The 27,781-nt window shown below is 44.1% G+C and overlaps 1 protein-coding gene across 2 annotated transcripts in view; it reads right to left on the bottom strand.

The window, feature by feature from the left end:
- The window catches only part of VPS13C (vacuolar protein sorting 13 homolog C), a 478,755-nt gene that overhangs the window by 401,203 nt on the left and 49,771 nt on the right, over positions 1 to 27,781 (bottom strand). For both annotated transcript variants that reach the window (XM_069765602.1, XM_069765601.1), the window contains exon 2: positions 13,910 to 13,953. In XM_069765602.1, the coding sequence (XP_069621703.1) occupies positions 13,910 to 13,953 (44 nt within the window). The remainder of the gene's footprint in view (positions 1 to 13,909; positions 13,954 to 27,781) is intronic.

Below are 27,781 nucleotides of genomic sequence, written 5' to 3'. Positions count from 1 at the left end.
CATTATTTTATTATTTTTAGCATTAGCATATGCAGCATCAATAGTAGGAGTAAAATCCCGCAGTGGAACCCGCAGGACAAAACGTGATAAATCTGCAGGGATAACCACAGCGGGTTTGCCCTGCAGATTTATCAAATCCGCTGCGGGAGAACCCGCAGGGACCCGACGCTATGTGTGAACATAGCCTTAAAGGCCCCGTCACACATAGCGACGCTTAAGCGATCCCGACAACGATACGACCTGTCAGGGATCGTTGCTGCGTCGCTATGTGATCGCTGGTGAGATGTCACACAGTGCGATCTCTCCAAGACGCAGCAGCGATGCGGCGACCTGTAGCGACCTGTACAACGATGCTATTTCATGACGATTCAATGGGACGTCCTGTCAACGAGGTCATTGGTAAGGTGTCAAACACAGCGATGTGTGCTACCCAGCGGGACCTCAACGATCAAAAAACGGTCCAGGCCATTCCGACACGACCAGCGATCTCACAGCAGGGGCCTGGTCGCTGCTACGTGTCACACATAGCGAGATCGCTACTGAGGTCGCTGTTGCGTCACAAAACTTGTAACTCAGCAGCGATCTCGCTAGCGATCTCGCTATGTGTGACGGGGGCTTAAGGATTTGATGTGGACAGTAACTCACACAACTTCATTCCTCTCTAGGAACGTGAGCTGTGCTGATGAAGCCATGTAAACGTCACCCAGCTCACTTGCATCAGTCCAGAAAGTAGTGAAGTTCTGCAAATGTGCCATATTGGCCACATTATCTTCTTAGGAGATTGTCCATCACTCCCAAAGTGGATGACTTAAAATTGTGGAGCCAGAACAGATGGGGGAAGACAAGTTTTTAAAAATCCGGAGAAAAAAAAAAAAAGTTCAAATCAGCCCTCTTTTGCCACACTGAAAATAAAACAATTAAAAAGAAATACATACATATTTGGTATCGCTGCATTCAGAGATGTCTGATCAAAATATTGAAACAATTACCGCTTGGTAAGGTGCTTAAAAAGGGGGGGGATTTGCAGCAGTAACATGGCAATAAAATTCAATGAAAGGCCATGAAAACATTGTATCTACCCCAAAATGGTATCACTAAGTGTCAGTTCAGGGTGCAAAAAAGAGCCCTCAGACAGCCCCATATCCTGAAAAATTAGAACCCTACGGGTCTCAGAAAATGGCAACATAAGCAAAAAAAAAAAAAATAATATATATATATATATATATTTCACAAATTTCTGATTTTTATTCACCTCTTAACCCCTTAACGACCGCCGATAAGCCTTTTAATGGCTGCAGTTAAAGGGACACTGTCACCTGAATTTGGAGGGAACAATCTTCAGCCATGGAGGCGGGATTTGGGGTTTTTGATTCACCCTTTCCTTACCCGCTGGCTGCATGCTGGCTGCAATATTGGATTGAAGATCATTCTCTGTCCCCCATAGTACACGCCTGCGCAAGGCAAGATTGCCTTGTGCAGGCATGTACTGCGGAGGACAGAGAATGAACTTCAATCCAATATTGCAGCCAGCATGCAGCCAGCAGGTAAGGAAAGGGTGAATCAAAAACCCCCAAGCCCGCCTCCATGGCTGAAGATTGTTCCCTCCAAATTCAGGTGACAGTGTCCCTTTAAGGGTACTTAAACCACAGCGTGGCACTGAGGTTTAAGTGAATAGCGCCACCTAGAGTTGGAAATTCTCCGGAGGTCTCGCCTACCAGGGGTAGATGAGACCCCAGAGAACATGATTCGGATCGGTTTTAACCGACCCCAGTGTTGCTAACGCCATTATTAACAGTATACCGGCGACAGCAAAAAAAAAAACATTTTCCGTTTCACCCCTTCATGACACAGCCTATTTTGACCTTAATGACCTTGCTGTTTTTTGCAATTCTGACCAGTGTCCCTTTATGAGGTAATAACTCATGAACGCTTCAACAGATCCCAGCAGTTCTGAGAATGTTTTTTCGTGACATATTGGGCTTCATGTTAGTGGTAAATTTAGGTCAATAATTTTTGAGCTTATTTGTGAAAAAAAAATGGAAATTTGGCGAAAATTTAGAAAATTTCGCAGTTTTCAAATTTTGAATTTTTATTCTGTTAAACGAGAAAGTTATGTGACACAAAATAGTTAATAAACAACATTTCCCACATGTCTACTTTACATCAGCACAATTTTGGAAACAATATTTTTTTTGCTAGGAAGTTATAAGGGTTAAAATTTGACAAGCGATTTCTCATTTTTACAACGAAATTTACAAACCATTTTTTTTTTAGGGACCACCTCACATTTGAAGTCAGTTTGAGGGGTCTATATGGCTGAAAATACCCAAAAGTGACCCCATTCTAAAAACTGAACCCCTCAAGGTGCTCAAAACCACATTTAAGAAGTTTATTAACCCTTCAGGTGCTTCACAGCAGCAGAAGCAGCAAGGAAGAAAAAAAATGAACATTTAACTTTTTAGTCACAAAAATGATCTTTTAGCAAGCAATTTTTTATTTTCACAAGGGTAACAGGAGAAATTGGACCCCAATAGTTGTTGCCCAGTTTGTCCCGAGTATGCTGGTACCCTATATGTGGGGGTAAACCACTGTTTGGGCGCACGTCGGGGCTCGGAAGGGAGGGAGCACCATTTGACTTTTTGAACGCAAGATTGGCTGGAATCAATGGTGGCGCGTTTGGAGACCCCTGAAGTGCCTAAATAGTGGAAACTCCTCAATTTTAACTCCAACACTAACCCCAACACACCCCTAACCCTAATTCCAACTCTAGCCATAACCCTAATCCTAACCCCAACACACCCCTAACCCCAACACACCCCTAACCCTAATCCCAACCCTAACCCTGATACCAACCCTAATCCCAACCCTAACCTTAACCACAACCCTAACCCTAACCACAAGCCTAATCTTAACCCTATTTCCAACCCTAGCCCTAATTCCAACCCTATTTCTAAGGCTATGTGCCCACGTTGCGGATTCGTGTGGGATTTTTTCGCACCACTTTTGAAAATCCGCAGTTAAAAAAGGCACTGCGTTTTACCTGCGGATTTACCGCGGATTTCCAGTGTTTTTGTGCGAATTTCACCTGCGAATTCCTATTGAGGAACAGGTGTAAAACGCTGCGGAATCCGCACAAAGAATTGACATGCTGCGGAAAATACAACACAGCGTTTCCGCGCTGTATTTTCCACACCATAGGCACAGCGGATTTGGTTTTTCAAAGGTTTACATGGTACTGTAAACCTGATGGAAAACTGCTACGAATCCGCAGCGGCCAATCCACTGTGGATCCGCAGCCAAATCCGCACCGTGTGCACATAGCCTAATTCTAACCCTAGCCATAACCCTAACCCTAGCCCTAACCCTAGTGGAAAAATAAAAGTAAATACATTTTCTTTATTTTATTATTGTCCCTACCTATGGGGGTGATAAAGGGGGGGGTCCATTTACAATTTTTTTTTTATTTTGATCACTGTGATAGGTTTTATCACGGTGATCAAAATGTACCTGGAATGAATCTGCCGGCCGATTCGGCCGGCGCACTGCGCATGCGCCCGCCATTTTGGAAGATGGCGGCGCCCATGGACAAGACGGACTGACAATGGGAGGCTCGGTAAGTATGAGGGGGTGGGATCGGAGCACAGGGGGGGTGGATTGGAGCATGAGGGGAGCGGACAGGATGGGGAAGCAGACAGGAGGACGGAGGGGAGGGTAGCACAGTATGGGACAGGACGGAAGACTGGGGAGGAGATCGGTGGCGGGGGCAGATCAGGGTTTCCAGCCATGGCCGATGATATTGCAGCATCGGCCATGGCTGGATTGTAAATATTTCACCACTTTTCATAGGTGAAATATTACAAATTGCTCTGATTGGCTGTTGAAAGTGAAACGGCCAATCAGAGCGATCGTAGCCACGGGGGGCGAAGCCACCCCCGGGATGAAGTACCACTCCCCCTGTCCCTGTAGGTCAGGGGAAATTGGAGTTAACCCTTTCACCCGACCTGCAGGGACGTGATCATTCTGTGACACAGCATATGCGTCACAGGCCGTATTAGCACCAACTTTCATGACGCATACGCTGTGTCACAGGTAGGGAAGGGGATAATTTCTCTCTCCTCTGATGTGAGCACACATCAGGAGAGAGAAATAGGGTCCCCCGATCCCCCCTGTACCTCTGGAGTCCCTGCATCTCCCCCGAGATGTACCCTGGGCCGCCGGCGTCTTCTTCCGGGAGAAAATAGCGGACGCATGCGCAGTGCGTCTGCCAATATCTGCCGGCCAGCACCCGGCAACAGTAGGAAATTTTTCCTATTGGTTCATTTTGATCACTGTGATAGGGTCTATCACAGTGATAAAAAAAAAAAAAAAAATAGTAAATAACCCCCCGTGATCACCCCCTTAGGTAAGGAAAAATAATAAATTTAAAAAAATATTTATTTCCATTTTTCCATTAGGGTTAGAGTTGGGCTAGCTTTAGGGTTGGGATTACAGTTAGGAGTGTGTTAGGGTTAGGTTTGTGGTTAGGGTTATGGGTGTGTAGGGTTAGGGTTGTGGTTAGGGTTATGGTTAGGGTTGGGATTAGTGGTGTGTTGGGGTTGGTGGTGAAGTTAGAATTGGGGGGTTTCCACTGATTCAGTAGATCAGGGGGTCTCCAAACGCGACATGGCGCCACTATTTTGCGTTCATAAAGTCAAATGGTGCTCCTTCCCTTCTGAGCCCTGCCATGCACCCAAACAGTGGTTAACCCCCACATTTGGGGTATCATCCTACTCCGAACAAATAACACAACAACTTTGGGGGTCTAATTTCTCCTGTTCCCCTTGGAAAAATAAAAATTTGGGGGAGAAATTTGGGGGAGAAAAGATCATTTTTGTGGAAAAAAATATGATCTTTTATTTTCACTGCTCTACGTTATAAAACTTCTGTGAAGCACTTGGGAGTTAAAAGTACTCACTACACATCTACATAAGTTCCTTCGGGGGTCTAGTTACCAAAATGATGTCACTTGAGGGGTTGTTCTGCACTCTTTAGGCACTTCAGGGGCTCTCCAAACGGGTCATGGCGTCCGATCTCAATTCCAGGCAATTCTGCTTTGAAAAAGACAAACGGTACTACTTCCCTTCCGAGCTCTGCGGTGCGCCCAAACAGTGGTCTTCTCACAAATATCGGGTATTGGCATATTCAGGAGAAATTGCACAACAACCTTTGTGGTTCATTTTCTCTTTACACTCTTGTGAAAATAAAAAAACATTGTTGTGAAGTAAAATGTTTGTGAAAAAAAGTTACCGTATATACTCGAGTATAAGCCGAGATTTTCAGCCCAAAATTTTGGGCTGAAAGTGCCCCTCTCGGCTTATACTCGAGTCACGGTGGGCGGCAGGGTCAGCGGGTGAGGGGGAGAGGGTGCTGAGGCATACTCACCTAGTCCCGGCTGTCCTGGCGCTCCCCCTGCCCGTCACACAGTCTTCGGCGCGGCAGTTCTTCTCCTCTTCAGCGGTCACGTGGGACCGCTCATTAGAGAAATGAATATGCGGCTCCAACTCCCATAGGGGTGGAGCCGCATATTCATTTCTCTAATCACCGGTGCCGGTGACCGCTGATAGAGGAAGAGGCTGCGGCACCGAAGACCGTGTGACAGGCAGAGGGAGCCGGGAGCAGGTAAGTATGTAATATTCACCTGTCCGCGTTCCACACGCCGGGGATGCCGCTCTGTCTTCCCGTTCTCTGGCTCTGACTGTTCAGGTCAGAGGGCGCGATGACGCGTATAGTGTGCGCGGCGCCCTCTGCCTGATCAGTCAGTGCAGAGAGACGCCGGGACCGGACGCCGGGAGCTGCAAGCAAGAGAGGTGAGTATGGCGTTTTTTTTTTTATTGCAGCAGCAGCAATGGCACAGCTTTCTATGGCACATCAATGGGGCAATACTGAACGGCGCAGAGCACTATATGGCAGCTATGGGGCAATACTGAACGGCGCAGAGCACTATATGGCACAGCTATGGGACAATACTGAACAGTGCAGAGCACTATATGGCAGCTATGGGACAATAATGAACGGTGCAGAGCACTATATGGCACAGCTATGGGACAATACTGAACGGCGCAGAGCACTATATGGCAGCTATGGGGCAATACTGAACGGCGCAGAGCACTATATGGCACAGCTATGGGGCAATAATGAACTGTGCAGAGCACTATATGGCAGCTATGGGGCAATACTGAACGGCGCAGAGCACTATATGGCACAGCTATGGGGCAATAATGAATGGTGCAGAGCACTATATGGCACAGCTTTATATGGCACAGCTTTATATGGCACATCTATGGGGCAATGATGAACGGTGCAGAGCTCTATATGGCACAGCTTTATATGGCACATCTATGGGGCAATGATGAACGGTGCAGAGCACTATATGGCACAGCTTTATATGGCACATCTATGTGGCAATAATGAACAGTATGGATCATTATATGTGGCACAGCTTTATATGGAGCATCTTATGGGGCAATAATGAACGGTATGGAGCATCTATTTTTATTTTTGAAATTCACCGGTAGCTGCTGCATTTCCTACCCTAGGCTTATACTCGAGTCAATAAGTTTTCCCAGTTTTTTGTGGCAAAATTAGGGGGGGTCGGCTTATACTCGGGTCGGCTTATACTCGAGTATATACGGTAAATATTAATTTGTTCCTTCCACATTGCTTCAGTTCCTGTTAAGCACGTAAAGGGTTAAACTTCTTGAATGTGGTTTTGAGCACATTGAGGGGTGCAGTTTTTAGAATGGTGTCACTTTTGGGTATTTTCTGTCATGTCATGTGGTCCCTAAAAAAATGGTTTTGTAAATTTTGTTGTAAAAATTAGTCAGCTTTTAACCCTTATAACGTCCTAACAACAAAAAAAATGTTAGTTCCAAAACTGTGCTGATGTAAAATAGACATGTGGGAAATGTTATTTATTAAGTACTTTGTGTGACATACAGTACAGACCAAAAGTTTGGACTCACCTTCTCATTTAAAGATTTTTCTGTATTTTCATGACTATGAAAATTGTACATTCACACTGAAGGCATTAAAACTATGAATTAACACATGAGGAATTATATACTTAACAAAAAAGTATGAAACAACTGAACTTATGTCTTATATTCTAGGTTCTTCGAAGTAGCCACCTTTTGCTTTGATGACTGCTTTGCATTCTCTTGATGAGCTTTAACCCCTTAATCCCATATGACGTACTATCCCGTCGAGGTGGGGTGGGCTTTAATTCCCACCGACGGGATAGTACGACATAGGCCGCGTGAGCGCGGCCGAGTGTCAGCTGCCTATCGCAGCTGACATCCGGCACTATGTGCCAGGAGCGGTCACGGACCGCCCCCGGCACACTAACCCCCGGCACACCGCGATCAAACATGATCGCGATGTGCCGGCGGTATAGGGAAGCATCGCGCAGGGAGGGGGCTCCCTGCGGGCTTCCCTGAGCCCCCCGCAGCAACGAGATGTGATCACGTTGCTGCGAGGGTCTCCTACCTCCATCCTCCTTGCTGGACCCGGATCCAAGATGGCCGCGGCATCCGGGTCCTGCAGGGAGGGAGGTGGCTTACCAAGTGCCTGCTCAGAGCAGGCGCTTGGTAAGGCTGCAGCGCTCTTTGACAGATCGGTGATCTGTCAGAGTGCTGTGCAAACTGGCAGATCACCGATCTGTACTGTCCCCCCCGGGACAAAGTAAAAAAAGTTTTAAAAAAATGTTTCCAAATGTGTAAAAAAAATAAAAAAAAAATATTCCTAAATAATGAAAAAAAAAAAAAATATTATTCCCATAAATACATTTCTTTATCTAAATAATAAAAAAAAACAATAAAAGTACACATATTTAGTATCGCCGCGTCCGTAACGACCCGACCTATAAAACTGGCCCACTAGTTAACCCCTTCAGTAAACACCGTAAGCATAAAAAAAAAAAAAAACACGAGGCAAAAAACAACACTTTATTATCATACCGCCGAACAAAAAGTGGAATAACACGCGATCAAAAAGACCGATATAAATAACCATGGTACCGCTGAAAGCGTCATATTGTCCCGCAAAAAACGATCCGCCATACAGCATCATCAGCGAAAAAATAATAAAGTTATAGTCCTGAGAATAAAGCGATGCAAAAATAATTATTTTTTCTATAAAATAGTTTTTATCGCATAAAAGCGCCAAAACATAAAAAAAATGATTTAAATGAGGTATCGCTGTAATCGTACTGACCCGAAGAATAAAACTGCTTTATCAATTTTACCAAACGCGGAACGGTATAAACGCCTCCCCCAAAAGAAATTCATGAATAGCTGGTTTTTGGTCATTCTGCCTCACAAAAATCGGAATAAAAAGCGATCTAAAAATGTCATGTGCCCGAAAATATTACGAATAAAAACGTCAACTCGTCTCGCAAAAAACAAGACCTCACATGACTCTGTGGACCAAAATATGGAAAAATTATAGCTCTCAAAATGTGGTAACGCAAAAAATATTTTTTGCAATAAAAAGCGTCTTTCAGTGTGTGGCGGCTGCCAATCCTAAAAATCCGCTAAAAAACCCGCTATAAAAGTAAATCAAACACCCCTTCATCACCCCCCTGATTAGGGAAAAATTAAAAAAATGTATTTATTTCCATTTTCGGGCTAGGGTTAGGGCTAGGGTTAGGGCTAGGGTTAGGGCTAGGGTTAGGGTTAGGGCTAGGGTTAGGGCCAGTTAGGGTTGGGGCTAAAGTTACGGTTAGGGTTTAGATTACATTTACAGTTGGGAATAGGGTTGGGATTAGGGTTAGGGGTGTGTCAGGGTTAGAGGTGTGGTTAGGGTTACTGTTGGGATTAGGGTTAGGGGTGTGTTTGGATTAGGGTTTCAGTTATAATTGAGAGGGTTCCACTGTTTAGGCACATCAGGGGCTCTCCAAACGCGACATGGCGTCCGATCTCAATTCCAGCCAATTCTGCGTTGAACAAGTAAAACAGTGCTTCTTCCCTTCCGAGCTCTCCCGTGTGCCCGAACAGGGGTTTACCCCAACATATGGGGTATCAGCGTACTCAGGACAAATAGGACAACAACTTTTGGGGTCCAATTTCTCCTGTTACCCTTGGGAAAATACAAAACTGGGGGCTAAAAAATATTTTTTGTGGGAAAAAAAAAGATTTTTTATTTTCAAGGCTCTGCGTTATAAACTGTAGTGAAACACTTGGGGGTTCAAAGTTCTCACAACACATCTAGATGAGTTCCCTGGGGGGGGTCTAGTTTCCAATATGGGGTCAATTGTGGGGGGTTTCTACTGTTTAGGTACATTAGGGGCTCTGCAAACGCAATGTGACACCTGCAGACCATTCCATCTAAGTCTGCATTCCAAATGGCGCTCCTTCCCTTCCGAGCAATCCCATGCGGCCAAACAGTGGTTCCCCCCCTCATATGGGGTATCAGCGCACTCAGGCCAAATTGGACAACAACTTTTGGGGTCGAATTTCTCTTCTTACCCTCGGGAAAATACAAAACTGGGGGCTAAAAAATAATTTTTGTGGGAAAAAATTTTTGTTTTATTTTTACGGCTCTGCATTATAAACTTCTGTGAAGCCCTTGGTGGGTCAAAGCGCTCAAAACACATCTAGATAAATTCCTTAGGGGGTCTACTTTCCAAAATGGTGTAACTTGTGGGGGGTTTCAATGTTTAGGCACATCAGTGGCTCTCCAAAAGAAACATGGCGTCCCATCTCAATTCCTGTCAATTTTGCATTGAAAAGTCAAACGGCGCTCCGTCCCTTCTGAGCTCTCCCATGCGCCCAAACAGTGGTTTACCCGCACATATGGGGTATCAGCGTACTCAGGACAAATTGTACAACAACTTTTGGGGTCCAATTTCTTCTCTTACCCTTGGGAAAATAAAAAATTGGGGGCGAAAAGATAATTTCTGTGAAAAAATATGATATTTTATTTTTACGGTTCTGCATTATAAACTTCTGTGAAGCATTTGGTGGGTCAAAGTGCTCACCACACCTCTAGATAAGTTCCTTAGGGGGTCTACTTTCCAAAACGGTGTCACTTGTGGGGGGTTTCAATGTTTAGGCACATCAGGGGCTCTCCAAACGCAACATGGTGTCCCATTTCGATTCCAGTCAATTTTGCATTGAAAAGTCAAATGGCGCTCCTTCGCTTCCGAGCTCTGTCATGCGCCCAAACAGTGGTTTACCCCCACATATGGGGTATCGGTATACTCAGGACAAATTGTACAACAACTTTTGGGGTCCATTTCTCCTGTAACCCTTGGTAAAATAAAACAAATTGGAGCTGAAGTAAATTTTTTGTGAAAACAAGTTAAATGTTCATTTTTATTTAAACATTCCAAAAATTCCTATGAAGCACCAGAAGGGTTAATAAACTTCTTGAATATGGTTTTGAGCACCTTGAGGGGTGCAGTTTTTAGAATGGTGTCACACTTGGGTATTTTCTATCATATAGACCCCTCAAAATGACTTCAAATGAGATGTGGTCCCTTAAAAAAAAAATGGTGTTGTAAAAATGAGAAATTGCTGGTCAACTTTTAACCCTTATAACTCCCTAACAAAAAAAAATTTTGGTTCCAAAATTGTGCTGATGTAAAGTAAACATGTGGGAAATGTTACTTATTAAGTATTTTGTGCGACATATCTCTGATTTAATTGCATAAAAATTCAAAGTTGGAAAATTGCGAAATTTTCAAAATTTTCGCCAAATTTCCGTTTTTTTTCACAAACAAACGCAGGTACTATCAAAGAATTTTTACCACTATCATGAAGTACAATATGTCCCGAGAAAACAATGTCAGAATCACTGGGATCTGTTGAAGCGTTCCAGAGTTATAACCTCATAAATGAGACAGTGGTCAGAATTGTAAAAATTGGCCTGGTCATTAACGTGCAAACCACCCTCGGGGCTTAAGGGGTTATGAGGTAGTCACCGGGAATGGTTTTCACTTCACAATTGTGCCCTGTCAGGTTTAATAAGTGGAATTTCTTGCCTTATAAATAGGGTTGGGACCATCAGTTGTGTTGAGCAGAAGTCTGGTGGATACACAGCTGGTAGTCTATTCAGTAGAACTGTTAGAATTTGTATTATGGCAAGAAAAAAATCAGTAAGTAAAGAAAACGAGTGGCCATTATTACTTTAAGAAATGAACGTTAGTCAGTCCGAAAAATTGGGCAAACTTTGAAAGTGTCCCCAAGTGCAGTGGCAAAAACCATCAAGGGCTACAAAGAAACTGGCTCACATGAAGACCGCCACAGGAAAGGAAGACTATGAGTCACCTCTGCTTCTGAGGATAAGTTTATCCGAGCCACCAGCCTCAGAATTCGCAGGTTAACAGCAGCTCAGATTAGAGACCAGGTCAATGCCACACAGAGTTCTAGCAGCAGACACATCTCTACAACAACTGTTAAGAGGGGGCAGTCGTCCAGGGCTCCGCGCTCTAAGGGGGCCCACCCGGAGATACGCTACTGCAACTGTGTCGGCGTGTGCACAGCGCGCCAATACAGTTGCATTCTGCGGCACAGCAGGGAGAATCGATCTCGCTGCCCGGCCACTATGGGGCCCCTGAGCAGGCAGGGGGGGTCCAGTGCCAGCAGTGGGCCCCCCGCCTGTCATCGCAAGTCAGCTGTATCGGCTGGTTTCCGATGCAGCTGACCGCAGTGATGAGAGAAGGAGAGCTATGCTCCCTCTCCCATCATCCCAGTCAGCGACTGACTCAGACACTAACCGGTGTCGGGATGACGTCACTACCTGGCGCCCGCTGTCCTGAGATGAGCGGGCGCTCGGAGCAGCGGAGGAATGAGGAAGAAGAGAGGAGTATTTATTTATTTTTATGGGGGCTGCCTTATACTACAGAGTCTGCCTATGGGGAGCTTTCTTATACAGAGTCTGCCTTATACTACATAGTCTGACTATGGGGGCATGCCTTATTACAGAGTCTGCCTATGGGGGTGGGTCTGCCTATGAGGGGGGTCTGCCTTATACAGTACTAGAGTCTGCCTATGGGGGGGTTTGCCTTAAACTACAGAGTCTGCCTGTGGGGGTCTGCCTTATTAGTCAGCCTATGGGGGGCTGCCTTATACTACAGAGTCTGCCTATGGGAGGGGTCTGCCTTATACTACAGAGTCTGCCTATGGGGGGCTGCTTGTACTACAGAATCTGCCTATAGGTGCTGCCTTGTGCTGTAGAGTCTGCCTATGGGGTCTGCCTTATACTACAGAGTCTGCCTGTGGGGGGCTGCCTTTTATTACAGAGACTGCCTATGGGGAGTCTGCCTTACACTGCAGAGTCTGCCTATGAGGGGTCTGCCTTATTACAGAGTCTGCCTATGGGGGGTCTGCCTTATTACAGAGTCTGCCTATGGGGGCTGCCTTATTACAGAGTCTGCCTATGGGTGGGGCTGACTTATTAGAGTCTCCCTATGGGGGGGTCTGCCTTATTACAGAGTCTGCCTATGGGGTCTGCCTTATTACAGAGTCTGCCTATGGGGTCTGCCTTATTACAGAGTCTGCCTATGGGGCTTCCTTATACTACAGAGTGTCTATGGGTGCTGCCTTGTGCTATAGAGTCTGCCTATCGGGGCTGCCTTGTGCTGTAGACTCTGCCTATGTGGGCTGTATTACTTTCTAGGGGGCAAAATATGGGCACTGTTTTCTAGGGCACTTGGACCAGGTATTACTATATTATAGAGGGATGCTTTAGAATTTAGAAGGTACTGAGAACCACACAGCAGGTGCAGTTAGAGGGACATATACGGCAGCAGCGTCTCAGTATTGGGATATCAGCAGGATGAAGAGCTTGTGCAGGTTGGGGATAGATGGTGATGGGGCTGGAACACGAGAAGTGAAATGTGTCTGTTGTAATCTCTGCAGCCGAGTCGTGGCTGGAAGAAGTTGTCATGTCGGTCTGGGCCAGATGGAAAAGATGGGAAAAATGAACGATTCCATCAGAAAGAATGTCAGCAGTAAGTCATTATCTGTAAACTGTGCGGTGATCACTTATATGCTCTGAAGGACTGGTATCTACCACTGACCATATGGCGGTAATATTCATGTTGGTCTTTGTATAATCAAGGTTACCTAGTTAGGGGCCCACTCAGAAGCTCCCTACACCCCCCCCTCCCCCCCCCCCCCCCGAACCAAAACCCTAGCTACGCATCTGCACAGAGTGGCTATAAAAAGTCTACATACCCCTGTTAAGATTTTTTTTTTTTTTTTTTTAAGAAAAAAAAAAACAAACACATCAAGAATAATAATTTCAGAACTTTTTCCACCCTATGGCTATGTTTACACGTGGCGTGCTTGCTTTTTTTTTTCGTAGGCAAAACTCTATTCTCTTCCAAGTAAAGAAGCTGCTTACAAAAAGCAGGGTTTTGGAGGCTTTTTTTTTCTTTTGCTGTAGATTACATGTGTCTACAGTACATGCTTAATAAAGTTACTTTTATTCATGAAAAACGTGTTTGTTTGCACCGATTGCCTTTTATAGTGAAAAACCGCTAAAAGTAGTGACATGCAGCAGTATCAGTTTTTCAAGTCAATCGGGAAAAAAAAGGCAACCGAGATTTTTGAAATCTCATAGCTTTTCCTATGCTGTAAAAACTAGCTTTTCATTTGAAATAAAAAACCCAGAGTGTGAACATAGCCTTAGTCGCCCATAATCTGTGCAATTCAATTGAAAAATATTATTCATTTCCACCAAAAAAATAAGGTTGCATAAGTCCTTCCTTCATCCTTAAATGAATACTTTGTTGAAGTAGCTGATGAATTTATGACAGCAGTACTCTTGTAGGTAACCAGCCGGTAACTTCCATGTAGATAAGACACAAGAGTAGAAGCAACACTCCAATGGACATCGATGAAAGCATAAACTTTAAATTACTCACCAGAGCATTTTCACGAATCTTCAAGTTTTCAAGTGAAACATTTCCTTAAGAAAAAAAAAAAATGATTCAAATAAAGTGCCATAATAAAACAAAAAAAGAACAACACACATTAACATCTAATATATAAAGCTGAACGTGTGTATGTGTGTATGTCCGGGATTGGCATCTGCACCATCGCAGCTACAGCCACAAAATTTTGCACAGTCAAACATCTGGACCCCGAGAGCATAGGCTATGTTGTGAGGCGAAATTTTAACCCAGCGCGTTCCAATTCAGCAAAAATTTTGCCCCTATCTACATAATGGGGAAAAAGTGAAAGGAAAAGTGTTGGAGGCAAATTGACATCTGCCAGATGTGAACAAGGGGGACATAAAGAGTGAGAACGATGGCGCCAAAGAGTATATACCGAACAGTTGCTAAGGTGGGGCCCCGACATGGGATACTCACCACACACGGGGATATGAACACACACACAAAATGCGCCACACACTGCCACGTGCTTGAACACATATCACCTTCAGCACACATTTCACCACACATACACCAACCTCGCCACATAAAAGTCGAAACACAAAAGTCGCCGCTCAAAACTCGCCACATGCAAACCTAGGCTCACGCTAAACTCGCCACACGTGCAAAACTCACCTCACGCAAAACTTGCACATGCGGAAAAATTGCCACATGCACTAAAGTTGCAACACATGCAAAAGTTGCCTCACACAAAACTTGCACATACTCAAAACGCACCACACATAAAACTCGCCATGCGCAAAACTCGCCATGAGCAAAACCTGCTGCACACAACTTGCTACACTAACCTGTCACATGCAACTCGACACACAAAAAGTTGCTACACGCATGTCGCCACACAAAGCTCATCTCACAAAAGTCGCTACATGCATGTCTCCACATGCAACTTAACACACACAACATGACACATGAAACTCACCCTAAAACACACACAAGTCTGGTATTATCCTTCAAAAATAAAAATCTGATTAATAAGCAGACAAACTACAAGAGCAACAAATGCAACATATAGGAAATACGGCAGCTGTCAGTCACATGACCTGTCTATTATGTGTATGTATGAGCTAATGTATACTGCCAGGGGGGAGGGCTTCCTGCTGGCTGGGGATTTATCAGGCTGCCAATTTAGCTTAGAAATACTGAGGTAAAAATACTAACCAAATAACGTGTGAACGCGGTCTAATACAGGAGGAGATGACATACAGATATATACTATATACAGGGGAGATGACACACAGGTATATACTATATACAGGAAGAGATGACATACAGGTATATACTATATACAGGAGATGACACACTAGCATATAATATATACAGGGGAGATGACACAGGTATATACTATATACAGGGGAGATGACATAGGTATATACTATATACAGGGGAGATGACATACATACTATATACAGGGGAGATGACAGGTATATACTATATACAGGAGGAGATGACACTGGTATATACTATATACAGGGTAGATGACACAGGTATATACTATATACAGGGGAGATGACACAGGTATATACTATATACAGGAGATGACAGGTACATACTATATACAAAAGGAGATGACACACAGGTATATACTATATACAGGAGGAGAAGACAGGTATATACTATCTACAGGAGGAGATGACACGTATATACTATATACAGGAGGAGATGAAACACGTATATACTATATACAGGAGGAGATGACACACGTATATACTATATACAGGAGGAGATGACATACAGGTATATACTATATAAAAAGACGAGATGACAGGTATATAAAGGAGGAGATGACGTACAGCAGGAATATACTATATACAGGAGATGACATACAAGTATATACTATATATGGGAGATGACATACAGGTATATAGTATATACAGAAGAGATGACATACAGGTATATACTATATACAGGAGGAGACGACACATAGGTATATACAATATACAGGAGGAGATGACATACAGCAGGTATATACTTTCTACAGGGGAGATGACATACAGGTATATACTATATACAGGAGATGACATACAGGTGTATACTATATATAAGGGACATGACAAACATGTATATACTGAGGGGAAAATGAGAGGTGTGAGGTGAAAATGAAAAGGTGTGAGTGCAAAATGACAGAGTGAGGGAAAATAGTGGAGTGATCGGAAAATGACAGATGTGAGGTCGAAATGACAAGTGTTAGGGAGGAATGAGAGGAGTGAGGGGGAAAATGAGAGGTGTAAGGGGGAAAATGAGAGGCGTGAGGGGGAAAATGAGAGGCGTGATGGGAAAATAAGAGAAGTGAGGTGCTATTACTAACCACAGATATTTACTATGCCCAGGCAATGCCGGGCTCTTCAGCTAGTTCATAATATTCATAGAACACCTGTCAGTGCGAAAATGCATTCTAATCTGCATGCAACATTGCCTCTTCAGAGAAAAAGAGGACTTGAACTCTATAGCGCCACCTGTTGGAAGTAGCGATCCTGCAAGTCACAATCAACCCTTTAACCCCTTCCCGACCTTTGACGCACCGTATGCGTCATGAAAACCTGTGCCAATCCGACCTGTGATGCAGCATATGCGTCATGGCCGGATTGGGCTCCTGCAGACCGGGTGAAAGGGTTAACTGTAATTTTCACCTGGCCTGCAGGGACAGGAGGAGTTGTCCTTTAGCTCGGGGGGGTGGCTTCACCCCCCCTCCCAGTGGCTACGATCGCTCTGATTGGCTGTTGAAAGTGAAACTGCCAATCAGAGCGATTTGTAATATTTCACCTAAAAAACTGGTGAAATATTACAATCCAGCCATGGCCGATGCTGCAATATCATCGGCCATGGCTGGAAACACTAATGTGCCCCCACCCCACCCATCGCCCCCCCACTCCTCCAATCTGTGGTCCGCTCCCCCGTCCTCCTGTCCGCTCCCCCGTGCTCCAATCCCACCCCCCTGCACTCCGATCCACCCCCCCGCACTGCGATCCACCCCCCGCACTGCGAAACACCCCCCCCGCACTTTTTTCTTCCACTAGGGTTAGGGTTAGGGCTAGGGTTAGGGTTAGGGCTAGGGCTAGGGCGTGTGCACACGTATTCTGGTCCTCTGCAGATTTTTCTGCAGCGGATTTGATAAATCCGCAGTGCTAAACCGCTGCGGATTTATCGCGGTTTTTCTGCGCATTTCACTGTGGTTTTACAAATGCGGTTTACTATTGGAGCAGTTGTAAAACCGCTGCGGAATCCGCAGAAAGCGACATGCTGCGGAATGTAAACCCCTGCGTTTCCGTGCAGTTTTTCCGAAGCATGTGTACAGCGATTTTTGTTTCCCATAGGTTTACATTGAACTGTAAACTCATGGGAAACTGCTGCGGATCTGCAGTGTGTGCACATACCTTTAGAATTAGGCTATGTGCACACGGTGCGGATTTGGCTGCGGATTGGCCGCTGCGGATTCGTAGCAGAGTTCCATCAGGTTTACAGTACCAAGTAAACCTATGGAAAACCAAATCTGCTGTGCCCATGGTGCGGAAAATACAGCGCGGAAACGCTGTGTTGTGTTTTCCACAGCATGTCAATTCTTTGTGCGGATTCCGCAGCATTTTACACCTGTTCCTCAATAGGAATCCGCAGGTGAAATCCGCACAAAAAACACTGGAAATCCGCGGAAAATCCGCAGGTAAAACACAGTGCCTTTTACCCACGGATTTTTCAAAAATGGTGCGGAAAAATCTCACACGAATCCGCAGTGTGGGCACATAGCGTTAGGGTTGGAATTAGGGTTGTGGTTAGGGTTGTGATTAGGGTTATGGCTACAGTTGGGATTAGGGTTAGGGGTGTGTTGGGGTTAATGTTGGAGGTAGAATTGAGGGGTTTCCACTGTTTAGGCACATCAGGGGTCTCCAAACGCAACATGGCGCCACCATTGATTCCAGCCAATCTCGTATTCAAAAAGTCAAATGGTGCTCCCTCACTTCCGAGCCCCGACGTGTGCCCAAACAGTGGTTTACCCCCACATATGGGGTACCAGCATACTCCGGACAAACTGCGCAACAATTTTTGGGGTCCAATTTCTCCTGTTACCCTTGTGAAAATAAAAAATTGCTTGCTAAAACATCATTTTTGAGGAAAGAAAAATGATTTTTTATTTTCACGCCTCTGCGTTGTAAACGTCTGTGAGGCACTTGGGGGTTCAAAGTGCTCACCACACATCTAGATAAGTTCCTTTCGGGGTCTAGTTTCTAAAATGGGGTCACTTGTGGGGGGTTTCTACTGTTTAGCCACATCAGGGGCTCTGCAAACGCAACGTAACGCCCGCAGACCATTCCATCAAAGTCTGCATTTCAAATGTCACTACTTCCCTTCTGAGCCCCGACGTGTGCCCAAACAGTGGTTTACCCCCACACATGGGGTATCAGCGTACTCAGGAGAAACTGGACAACAACTTTTAGGGCCCAATTTCTCCTGCAAACCCTTGGGAAAATAAAAAATTGCGGGCTAAAAAATCATTTTTGAGGAAAGAAAACGTATTTATTATTTTCACAGCTCTGCGTTATAAACTTCTGTGAAGCACTTGGGGGTTCAAAGTGCTCACCACACATCTAGATTAGTTCCTTTGGGGGTCTAGTTTCCAAAATGGGGTCACTTGTGGGGGATCTGCAATGTTTAGGCACACAGGGGCTCTCCAAACGCGACATGGTGTCCGCTAATGATTGGAGCTAATTTTCCATTTAAAAAGCCAAATGGCGTGCCTTCCCTTCTGAGCCCTGCCGTGCGCCAAAACAGTAGTTTACCCCCACATATGGGGTATCAGCGAACTCAGGACAAACTGGACAACAACATTTGGGGTCCAATTTCTCCTATTACCCTTGGAAAAATAGGAAATTCCAGGCTAAAAAATAATTTTTGAGGAAAGAAAAATTATTATTTTTTTTTCATGGCTCTGCGTTATAAACTTCTGTGAAGCACCTGGGGGTTTAAAGTGCTCACTAGGCATCTAGATAAATTCCTTGGGGGGTCCAGTTTCCAAAATGGGGTCACTTGTGGGGGAGCTCCAATGTTTAGGCACACAGGGGCTCTCCAAACGCGACATGGTGTCCGCTAACGATGGAGATAATTTTTCATTCAAAAAGTCAAATGGCGCTCCTTCCCTTTCCGAACCTTATGTGCCCAAACAGTGGTTTACCCCCACATGTGAGGTATCGGTGTACTCAGGAGAAATTGCCCAACAAATTTTAGGATCCATTTTATCCTGTTGCCCATGTGAAAATGAAAAAATTGAGGCTAAAAGAATTTATTTTTTTGGGAAAAAAAAGTACTTTTTCATTTTTACGGATCAATTTGTGAAGCACCTGAGGGTTTAAAGTGCTCACTATGCATCTAGATAAGTTCCTTGGGGCATCTAGTTTCCAAAATGGGGTCACTTGTGGGGGAGCTCCAATTTTTAGGCACACAGGGGCTCTCCAAACACGACATGGTGTCCGCTAAAGAGTGCAGCCAATTTTTCATTCAAAAAGTCAAATGGCGCTCCTTCCCTTCCAAGCCCTGCCGTGCGCCCAAACAGTGGTTTACCCCCACATATGAGGTATCAGCGTACTCAGGACAAATTGGACAACAACTTTCGTGGTTCAGTTTCTCCTTTTACCATTGGGAAAATACAAAAATTGTTGCTAAAATATCATTTTTGTGACTAAAAAGTTAAATGTTCATTTTTTCCTTCCATGTTGCTTCTGCTGCTGTGAAGCACCTGAAGGGTTAATAAACTTCTTGAATGTGGTTTTGTGCACCTTGAGGGGTGCAGTTTTTAGAATGGTGTCACTTTTGGGTATTTTCAGCCATATAGACCCCTCAAACTGACTTCAAATGTGAGGTGGTCCCTAAAAAAATGGTTTTGTAAATTTCGTTGTAAAAATGAGAAATCGCTGGTCAAATTTTAACCTTTGTAACTTCCTAGCAAAAAAAAAAATATTGTTTCCAAAATTGTGCTGATGTAAAGTAGACATGTGGGAAATGTTATTTATTAACTATTTTTTGTCACATAACTCTCTGGTTTAACAGAATAAAAATTCAAAATGTGAAAATTGTGACATTTTAAAAATTTGCGCCAAATTTCCGTTTTTATCACAAATAAACGCAGAATTTATTGACCTAAATTTACCACTAACATGAAGCCCAATATGTCACGAAAAAACAATCTCAGAACCGCTAGGATCTGTTGAAGCGTTCCTGAGTTATTACCTCATAAAGGGACACTGGTCAGAATTGCAAAAAACGGCCAGGTCATTAAGGTCAAAATAGGCTGGGTCATGAAGGGGTTAAAGGGAACCTGTCACCCCCAAAATCAAAGGTGAGCTAAGCCCACCTGCATCAGGGGCTTATCTACAGCATTCTGGAATACTGTAGATAAGCCCCCGATGTATCCTGAAAGATGAGAGAAAGAGGTTAGATTATACTCACCTGGGGGTGCTGTCCGGTCCGATGGGCATCGTATTCCGGTCCGGGGCCTCCCATCTTCATAGGATGACATCCTCTTCTTGTCTTCACACTGCGGCTCCAGCGCAAGCGTACTTTGTCTGCCCTGTTGAGGGAGCCTGCTCACTGCAGTACTTTGCTCTGCCCTCAACAGGGAAGACAAAGTACGCCTGCCCCGGAGCCGCAGCGTGAAGACAAGAAGAGGACGTCATCGTAAGAAGATGGGAAGCCCCGGACTTGACCGCGATGCCCATTGGACCAAAACCGCACTGGGACCGCCTCTGGGTGAGTATAATCTAACCTCTTTTTTCTCATCTTTCAGGTGACATCGGGGGCTTATCTACAGCATTACAGAATGCTGTAGATAAGCCCCTGATGCCGGTGGGCTTAGCTTAGCTTCGATTTTGGAAGTGACAGGTTCCCTTTAACGAGTCGCGCAATATGACTTAGGATAAAAGCCAAATAAGTATCTCAATTCGCAGACATGGTGTTTTGGGCTGTTGGCCCTCATCAGTGCAAAGCATGAGAACTGATTTGGCTAGATGAGAGGCTCTGGACTGGGGTCTAAGGGGTAAGGTTTCTCCTTGTGGAGAGTGACATACCAGCTCTGGCTTGTCAAGGTAAGGATGCTTAATCCCGTGCAATGCTCCTCTGGGAAATATAATATGCAGCTTGCCTCTTCAGAGATAAAGATGACAAACTCTATAGCGCCACCTGTTGGAAGTAGCGATCCTACAAGTCACAATCGACCCAGCAGCATGTTATAGAGCAGAAGAGGAGTACATTAATATTTGATCTTATGAGTAAAGATTCAGTTTATACTGTGATTTATTTCTCCGCTTTTTTTTTCGTCCAGTGGTTAGTCCAATCAGTGACCGTCTATATAAGTATACATACAGAAAAAGCTGTCAGTCACAGATAGGACAGCCCACTGGACCGATAATCACAGAAAGAGCAGACATTTAAATTTAAAAAACCCAGATAATACTGAATCCTTTCTCACAAATAGTATACAAACAATCTGCTCAGCTCCCCCTGCTCAACAACATGGTGCCTGCAGCTTAGAATGCATTTTTATGCATGCTCAAACTACTAAATGCAACTAGAATAAGTATGTCAGAGAAATATGCCAGTATAAACAAACGTGAAAAAGCTTTATTAATGTGAAAATAAAACAAACAAAGAAACAGAACTGTTTATACAAAGTGTCAAACAGTTCTAATGAGCAACCAATACAATGTATAGCCGTACAAACAACAGGTGTGAAGCAAGATTCCAATTAAAACAATGAACGGTTCGCCAAGCCTAATTGTCTACACAGGGTAGAAGTATATTATGTCAAATAACATCTATCACAGCGGTACTAGGAATGATATATACAGGGGATATCATATAATACATACATAGACCAAACTACATCGTATATCCATAAGTATGGGCAAAGAGTATAACGGCGCCCCCTGAGGAAGGTGTACCCGCACCGAAACGTGCGTTGGGGACCTTGGACCGGCTCTGCCTGCCTTTGTACACATGGGTAACTATTTACCGTCACCTCTCTGTTACTGCAGTCTATTTGGGGGATATATGTCATTGTTCTTAGACTGACTCTTCTGTGCTTTGGGGGTTTCATACGTGTGGGTGTGACTTTTGATCTATTGGAGTTATGGAGGACACATTATTTGTGCTGCTTTGGGATCATTATAAGCATTACTCCTCTTCATAAACATCCCCGTTATACTCTTTGCCCATACTTATGGATATACGATGTAGTTTGGTCTATGTATGTATTATATGATATCCCCTGTATATATATATATATATATATATATATATATATATATATATATATATATATATATATATATATATATATATATATATATATATATATATATATATATATATATATATATATATATATAGTCAGTAAACGTTGCAGATTGGACGCTGCGTACTTGTGCAGCGTCCAACCTGCAACAGCCAGATGTTACAGCATAGTGGATGATATTTCACAAAATCCTTTGCCCACTATGCGTCCAGAGATGGACCTCCAGCGTGTCTTTCAAGACTGCAGCATGTCTATTTCAGCGATTATGGCTTACAGACAATGAACACCCAAAAGTCGTGTCACGGAGGCAATCAGACTGTGGCACTGCTGAGGTGTTATGGAAGCTCAGGTTGCTTTGATAGCAGCCATCAGCTCATCTACATTGTTGGGTCTGGTGTCTCATCTTCCTCTTGACAATAACCCCTTAGGAAGCCAATCAAGCAGTGATACTGTTGTTTTTAAACCAGGTATTGGTACTTTTGGCAGTGTGGACAGGTGCCTAAGTCCTGCTGGAGAATGAAATTTCCATTTACAAAAAGCTCGTCGGCAGAGGGAAGCATGAAGTGCTCTACAATTTCCTGGTACACAGCTGCGCTGACTTTGATCATGATAAAACACAGTGGACCTACACTAGCAGATGACATAGCTCCCCAAACCAACACTGATTGTGGAAACTTCACACTAGACCTCAAGCAGCTTGGATTATGTGCCTCTCCACTCTTCCTCCAGACTCTGGGACCTTGATTTCCAAAGGACACCAAAATAACACCTTGGACCACTGAGCAACAGCCCAGTTATCTTTCTTCTTGGCCCAGCTAAGATGCTTCTGGTGTTGTCTATTGGTCATAAGTGGCTTGACACAAGAAATGCGACACTTGTAGCCCATGTCCTGGAAATGTCTGTGTGTGGTGGCTCTTGAAGCAATGACTCCAGCAGAAGTCCACTCCTTGTGAATCTCCCTCAAGTTTTTGAAATGGCCTTTTCTGAATCCTTTCAAGGCTGCGGTTATCCAGGTTGCTTGTGCACCTTTTTCTACCACACTTATAACTTGCACTCAACTTTCCATTAATATGCTTGGATACAACACTCAGTTGAACAGGCAGCTTCTTTAACAATGCCCTTTTGTGGCTTACCCTCCTTATGGAGTGTGTCAATGACTGCCTTCTGGACAACTGTCAAGTCAGCAGCCTTCCCCATGATTGTGGAGCGTACTGAAACAGACCAAGGGACTTTTTAAACATTTAGGAATCTTTGCAGGCGTTTTTTTTGTTAATTATTCTAATTTACTGAGATAAACTCAAAAGTCATTTCATTGTCTGTAAGCCACAATCATCAACATTACCAGAATACCCCCTGCAGACTGTGAGCCCTCGCGGGCAGGGTCCTCCCTCCTTATGTACTCGTGTGCCTTTTTATCTGCTCATGTTTAATGTATTTGTCTATATTTGCCCCGTATTCACATGTAAAGCGCCATGGAATAAATGGCGCTATAAAAATGTATAATAATAATAAATAATAATAAAAATAAACACTTGAAATACAGTCATGGCCAAAAGTATTGACACCCCTGCAATTCTGTCAGATAACACTCAGTTTCTTCCTGAAAATGATTGCAATCACAAATCCTTTGGTATTATTATCTTCATTTAATTTGTCTTAAATGAAAAAACACAAAAGAGAATGAAGCAAAAAGCAAAACACTGATCATTTCACACAAAACTCCAAAAAATGGGCCAGACAAAAGTATTGGCACCCTCAGCCTAATACTTGGTTGCACAACCTTTAGCCAAAATAACTGCGACCAACCGCTTCCGGTAACTATCAATGAGTTTCTTACAAATCTCTGCTGGAATTTTATACCATTCTTCTTTGGCAAACTGCTCCAGGTCCCTGATATTTGAAGGGTGCCTTCTCCAAACTGCCGTTTTTAGATCTCTCTACAGATGTTCTATGGGATTCAGGTCTGGACTCATTGCTGGCCACCTTAGAAATCTCCAGTGCTTTCTCTCAAACCATTTTCTAGTGCGTTTTGAAGTGTGTTTTGAGTCATTGTCCTGCTGGAAGACCCATGACCTCTGAGGGAGACCCAGCTTTCTCACTCTGGGCCCTACATTATGCTGCAAAATTTGTTGGTAGTCTTCAGACTTCATAATGCCATGCACACGATCAAGCAGTCCAGTGCCAGAGGCAGCAAAGCAACTCCAAAACATCACGGAACCTCCGCTATGTTTGACTGTAGGGACCGTGTCCTTTTCTTTGAATGCCTCTTTTTTTCTCCTGTAAACTCTATGTTGATGCCTTTGCCCAAAAAGCTCTACTTTTGACTCATCTGACCAGAGAACATTCTTCCAAAACGTTTTAGGCTTTTTCAGGTAAGTTTTGGCAAACTCCAGCCTGGCTTTTTTATGTCTCGGGGTAAGAAGTGGGGTCTTCCTGGGTCTCCTACCATACAGTCCCTTTTCATTCAGATGCCGACGGATAGTACGGGTTGACACTGTTGTACCCTCGGACTGCAGGGCAGCTTGAACTTGTTTGGATGTTAGTCGAGGTTCTTTATCCAACATCCGCATAATCTTGCGTTGAAATCTCTTGTCAATTTTTCTTTTCCGTCCACATCTAGGGAGGTTAGCCACAGTGCCATGGGCTTTAAACTTCTTGATGACACTGCGCACGGTAGACACAGGAACATTCAGGTCTTTGGAGATGGACTTGTAGCCTTGAGATTGCTCACGCTTCCTCACAATTTGGTTTCTCAAGTCCTCAGACAGTTCTTTGGTCTTCTTTCATTTCTCCATGCTCAATGTGGTACACAGACACAGGACAGAGGTTGAGTCAACTTTAATCCATGTCAACTGGCTGCAAGTGTGATTTAGTTACTGCCAACACCTGTTAGGTGCCACAGGTAAGTTACAGGTGCTGTTAACACAAATTAGAGAAGCATCACATGATTTTTTCCAACAGTGCCAATACTTTTGTCCACCCCCTTTTTTATGTTTGGTGTGGAATTATATCCAATTTGGCTGTAGGACAATACTTTTTGTGTTTTTTTCATTTAAGACAAATTAAATGAAGATAATACCAATCCCCTCTGCGATTTTCTGTCCCTTTTATGTGGAGTGCAGATAGAGACCCCAAGTTGTCATCGGCTAACTAAAAATTTGATCACTTCACTTCCATAAGAGGGCGGGACCGGGTTCCTCCCTGGTGATTTAAGCATGCTTCCACTACCCGGTTGTTTAAGTAGTGGTGTCCCTGGAGAGTGTTCAAGAATTCTAAAAGGGCGAAATTTATTGTCTTATAGTTCCTTCATGCTTGAGGATACTGATCTTAGGTCCTCTGTCCAGACCCCTTGAGATACATGGTTGTTCCGGTGAGCCCCCCAACCCCTGGGCTTGCCTCTATGGTCAGAACCTGAGAGATCGAAATCACCCACGGCATGCCCCGGGTTAAGTGGTTTATCCTTTTCCACCATTCTAAAGTAACGTTTCTGATGACAAAGGTTAACTGCCCTTCTAAATGCCCTTTTAGAGAGTTTTCGGTTGATAAAATTTCCCACTGCAAATCTCTGGTGTGTGTCTGAGCCCATTGAACGGCCTGGATACAGGCAGTCCTGGAACCTAGGACGGACATCGCTTTCCACATGGTTGTAGAGGGGAAGTCCCTTATTCAAGATATCAGGGCTATTACTTTCTGATCTTTCTCCATCAGGAGGCGACACTCCTGTTTCTTTGAATCTAATAAGACACCCAGATATTCCTGCACGGTTTTGGATTTCACTAGATTCGAAGGCCAGACTAAGTTTGTCTAGTAATCCATGACATTCTCTAGTTGCCTCTTGTAATGCTGGGGGGAATTGCCCATTATCAGAAAATCATCTAGGTATGGGACAATTAGGACATCTCGTTCCCTCAAAGGGTGCCATTACCTCTGCCACTATCTTGATAAACACCCATGGAGCTACGGCTAGACCAAATGGTGAGGGCCGTGAACTGATAGTGCTTTACTACTCCATTTATTGGGACTACTACTCTGAGGAACATGATAGTATGCATACTTTAGGTCTAGAACAGTCATGAAACAGTCCGGAAACAGCAAAATTTTTACTGATGTTTTTATGGTTTCCATCTTGGAGGTTTGAACCTTTAGTAACTTGTTCAGTTACTTTAGATTTATGATTGTCCTGAACGTTCCATCTGGCTTTTTCCTCAGGGACAGAGGGGAGTAGAATCCTTCGCCTTTTCCCCAGTAAGGGACCTCTTGAAGGACCGCTTTCCCTATCAGAACCTCCTGCTCTAAGGCTAGTTGCTCTTCGTTTGAAGATTTCTGTGGTGTCACTATGAAATTTGGACGAGAGGGGAGTGGAATTGAAGTTTTAGACCTAATCTTATTAGGACTAAGATGCAAGACCTGTTGGATATTCTTTCCCAGGCCAGGAGAAAGAGGGATAACCTTCCCCTACCTAGAGAAAATCCTCATTGGGATGTCTTCTTGTTATAGGGGAGCATGCTGAAAAAGTCCCCCTTGGTTTTCTCACTTCTATCCTTCCACTTATCCTGGTTCCAGGGGTGCTTCCTCCAGATTTCCTACTCCAAAAGGTTTTCCTATAAAGGAGGTATTGGAGAGGATAGGAAAGCGTGTTTTATTATCCCCCGCTTTATCCAAAATGTCAAGTGTAGGCCCGAACAAGAATTCACCCTCACAAGGAATTGGGCATAGTCTTGACTTTATCTGGAGATCTCCTGGCCAACAATTAAGCCAGAGGGTTCACCGGGCTGCATTAGAGAAGACTGCCGATCTGGCTGCCAGCCTGACAGTCAGCCGATGCATCAGGCAAGAAAGCAACAGCTCCTTTCATTACTGGGATGGAGTCTAGTATAGTGTCCCTAGAGGTTTTCTCTCTTAGCTGTGACTCCAGCTGGTCTAGCCAGACCATCAGTGATCTGGCTGTACAAGAAGCAGCTACTGCAGGTTTTAGTGTCCCCCGGCGGCCTCCCATGAACCCTTCAGGAAGGTATCTGCTTTTTTTGTCCATGGGATCCTTCAATATCCCCATGTCCACAAAGAGAAGGGAAACCTTTTTGGAAGCCTTGACAATCGCCACACCTAATTTTGGCGGCTTCTCCCAAAATGAACATGCCTGGTCATAGGATGGCCATTTCCTCTTTGGGGATAAAAGGCCCTTTCTCTCTGGTTTCTTCCACTCTTTTTGTAATTAGGGATTGAAATTTCTCATTGACGAGGAAAGATCTAATCTTTTTTTTTGTTCTAGTCCGCCGAATATTATGTCCTGAACTTATCTTTATGGACGAGGGCCTACTAGCCCCATGGTGGCCCTGACTGCTTTGATGAGTCTGTTTCTTCTAAGGGAAAACAGCTACGACCGCCCCCTGCCCCTGGATGAAGATGTAGATTATGATTAATCAGATGTATCAGAGTCCCTCTCTTCATGCTCTAAACTGCTAGACCCAGATTCCAGGGACCTGTCTCTGGACTTTCGCCGTTTTTTCACCATTATCCTGAAGTGAACAAAAAGGTATTTTCTACCTGTGACTTTATTAAGGACCTAA

Source organism: Ranitomeya imitator, chromosome 4, assembly GCF_032444005.1.
Source record: "Ranitomeya imitator isolate aRanImi1 chromosome 4, aRanImi1.pri, whole genome shotgun sequence".
NCBI lineage: Eukaryota > Metazoa > Chordata > Amphibia > Anura > Dendrobatidae > Ranitomeya > Ranitomeya imitator.
Note: the sequence above shows the minus strand (reverse complement) of the source record. Positions and strands in the feature narration are given on the sequence as shown.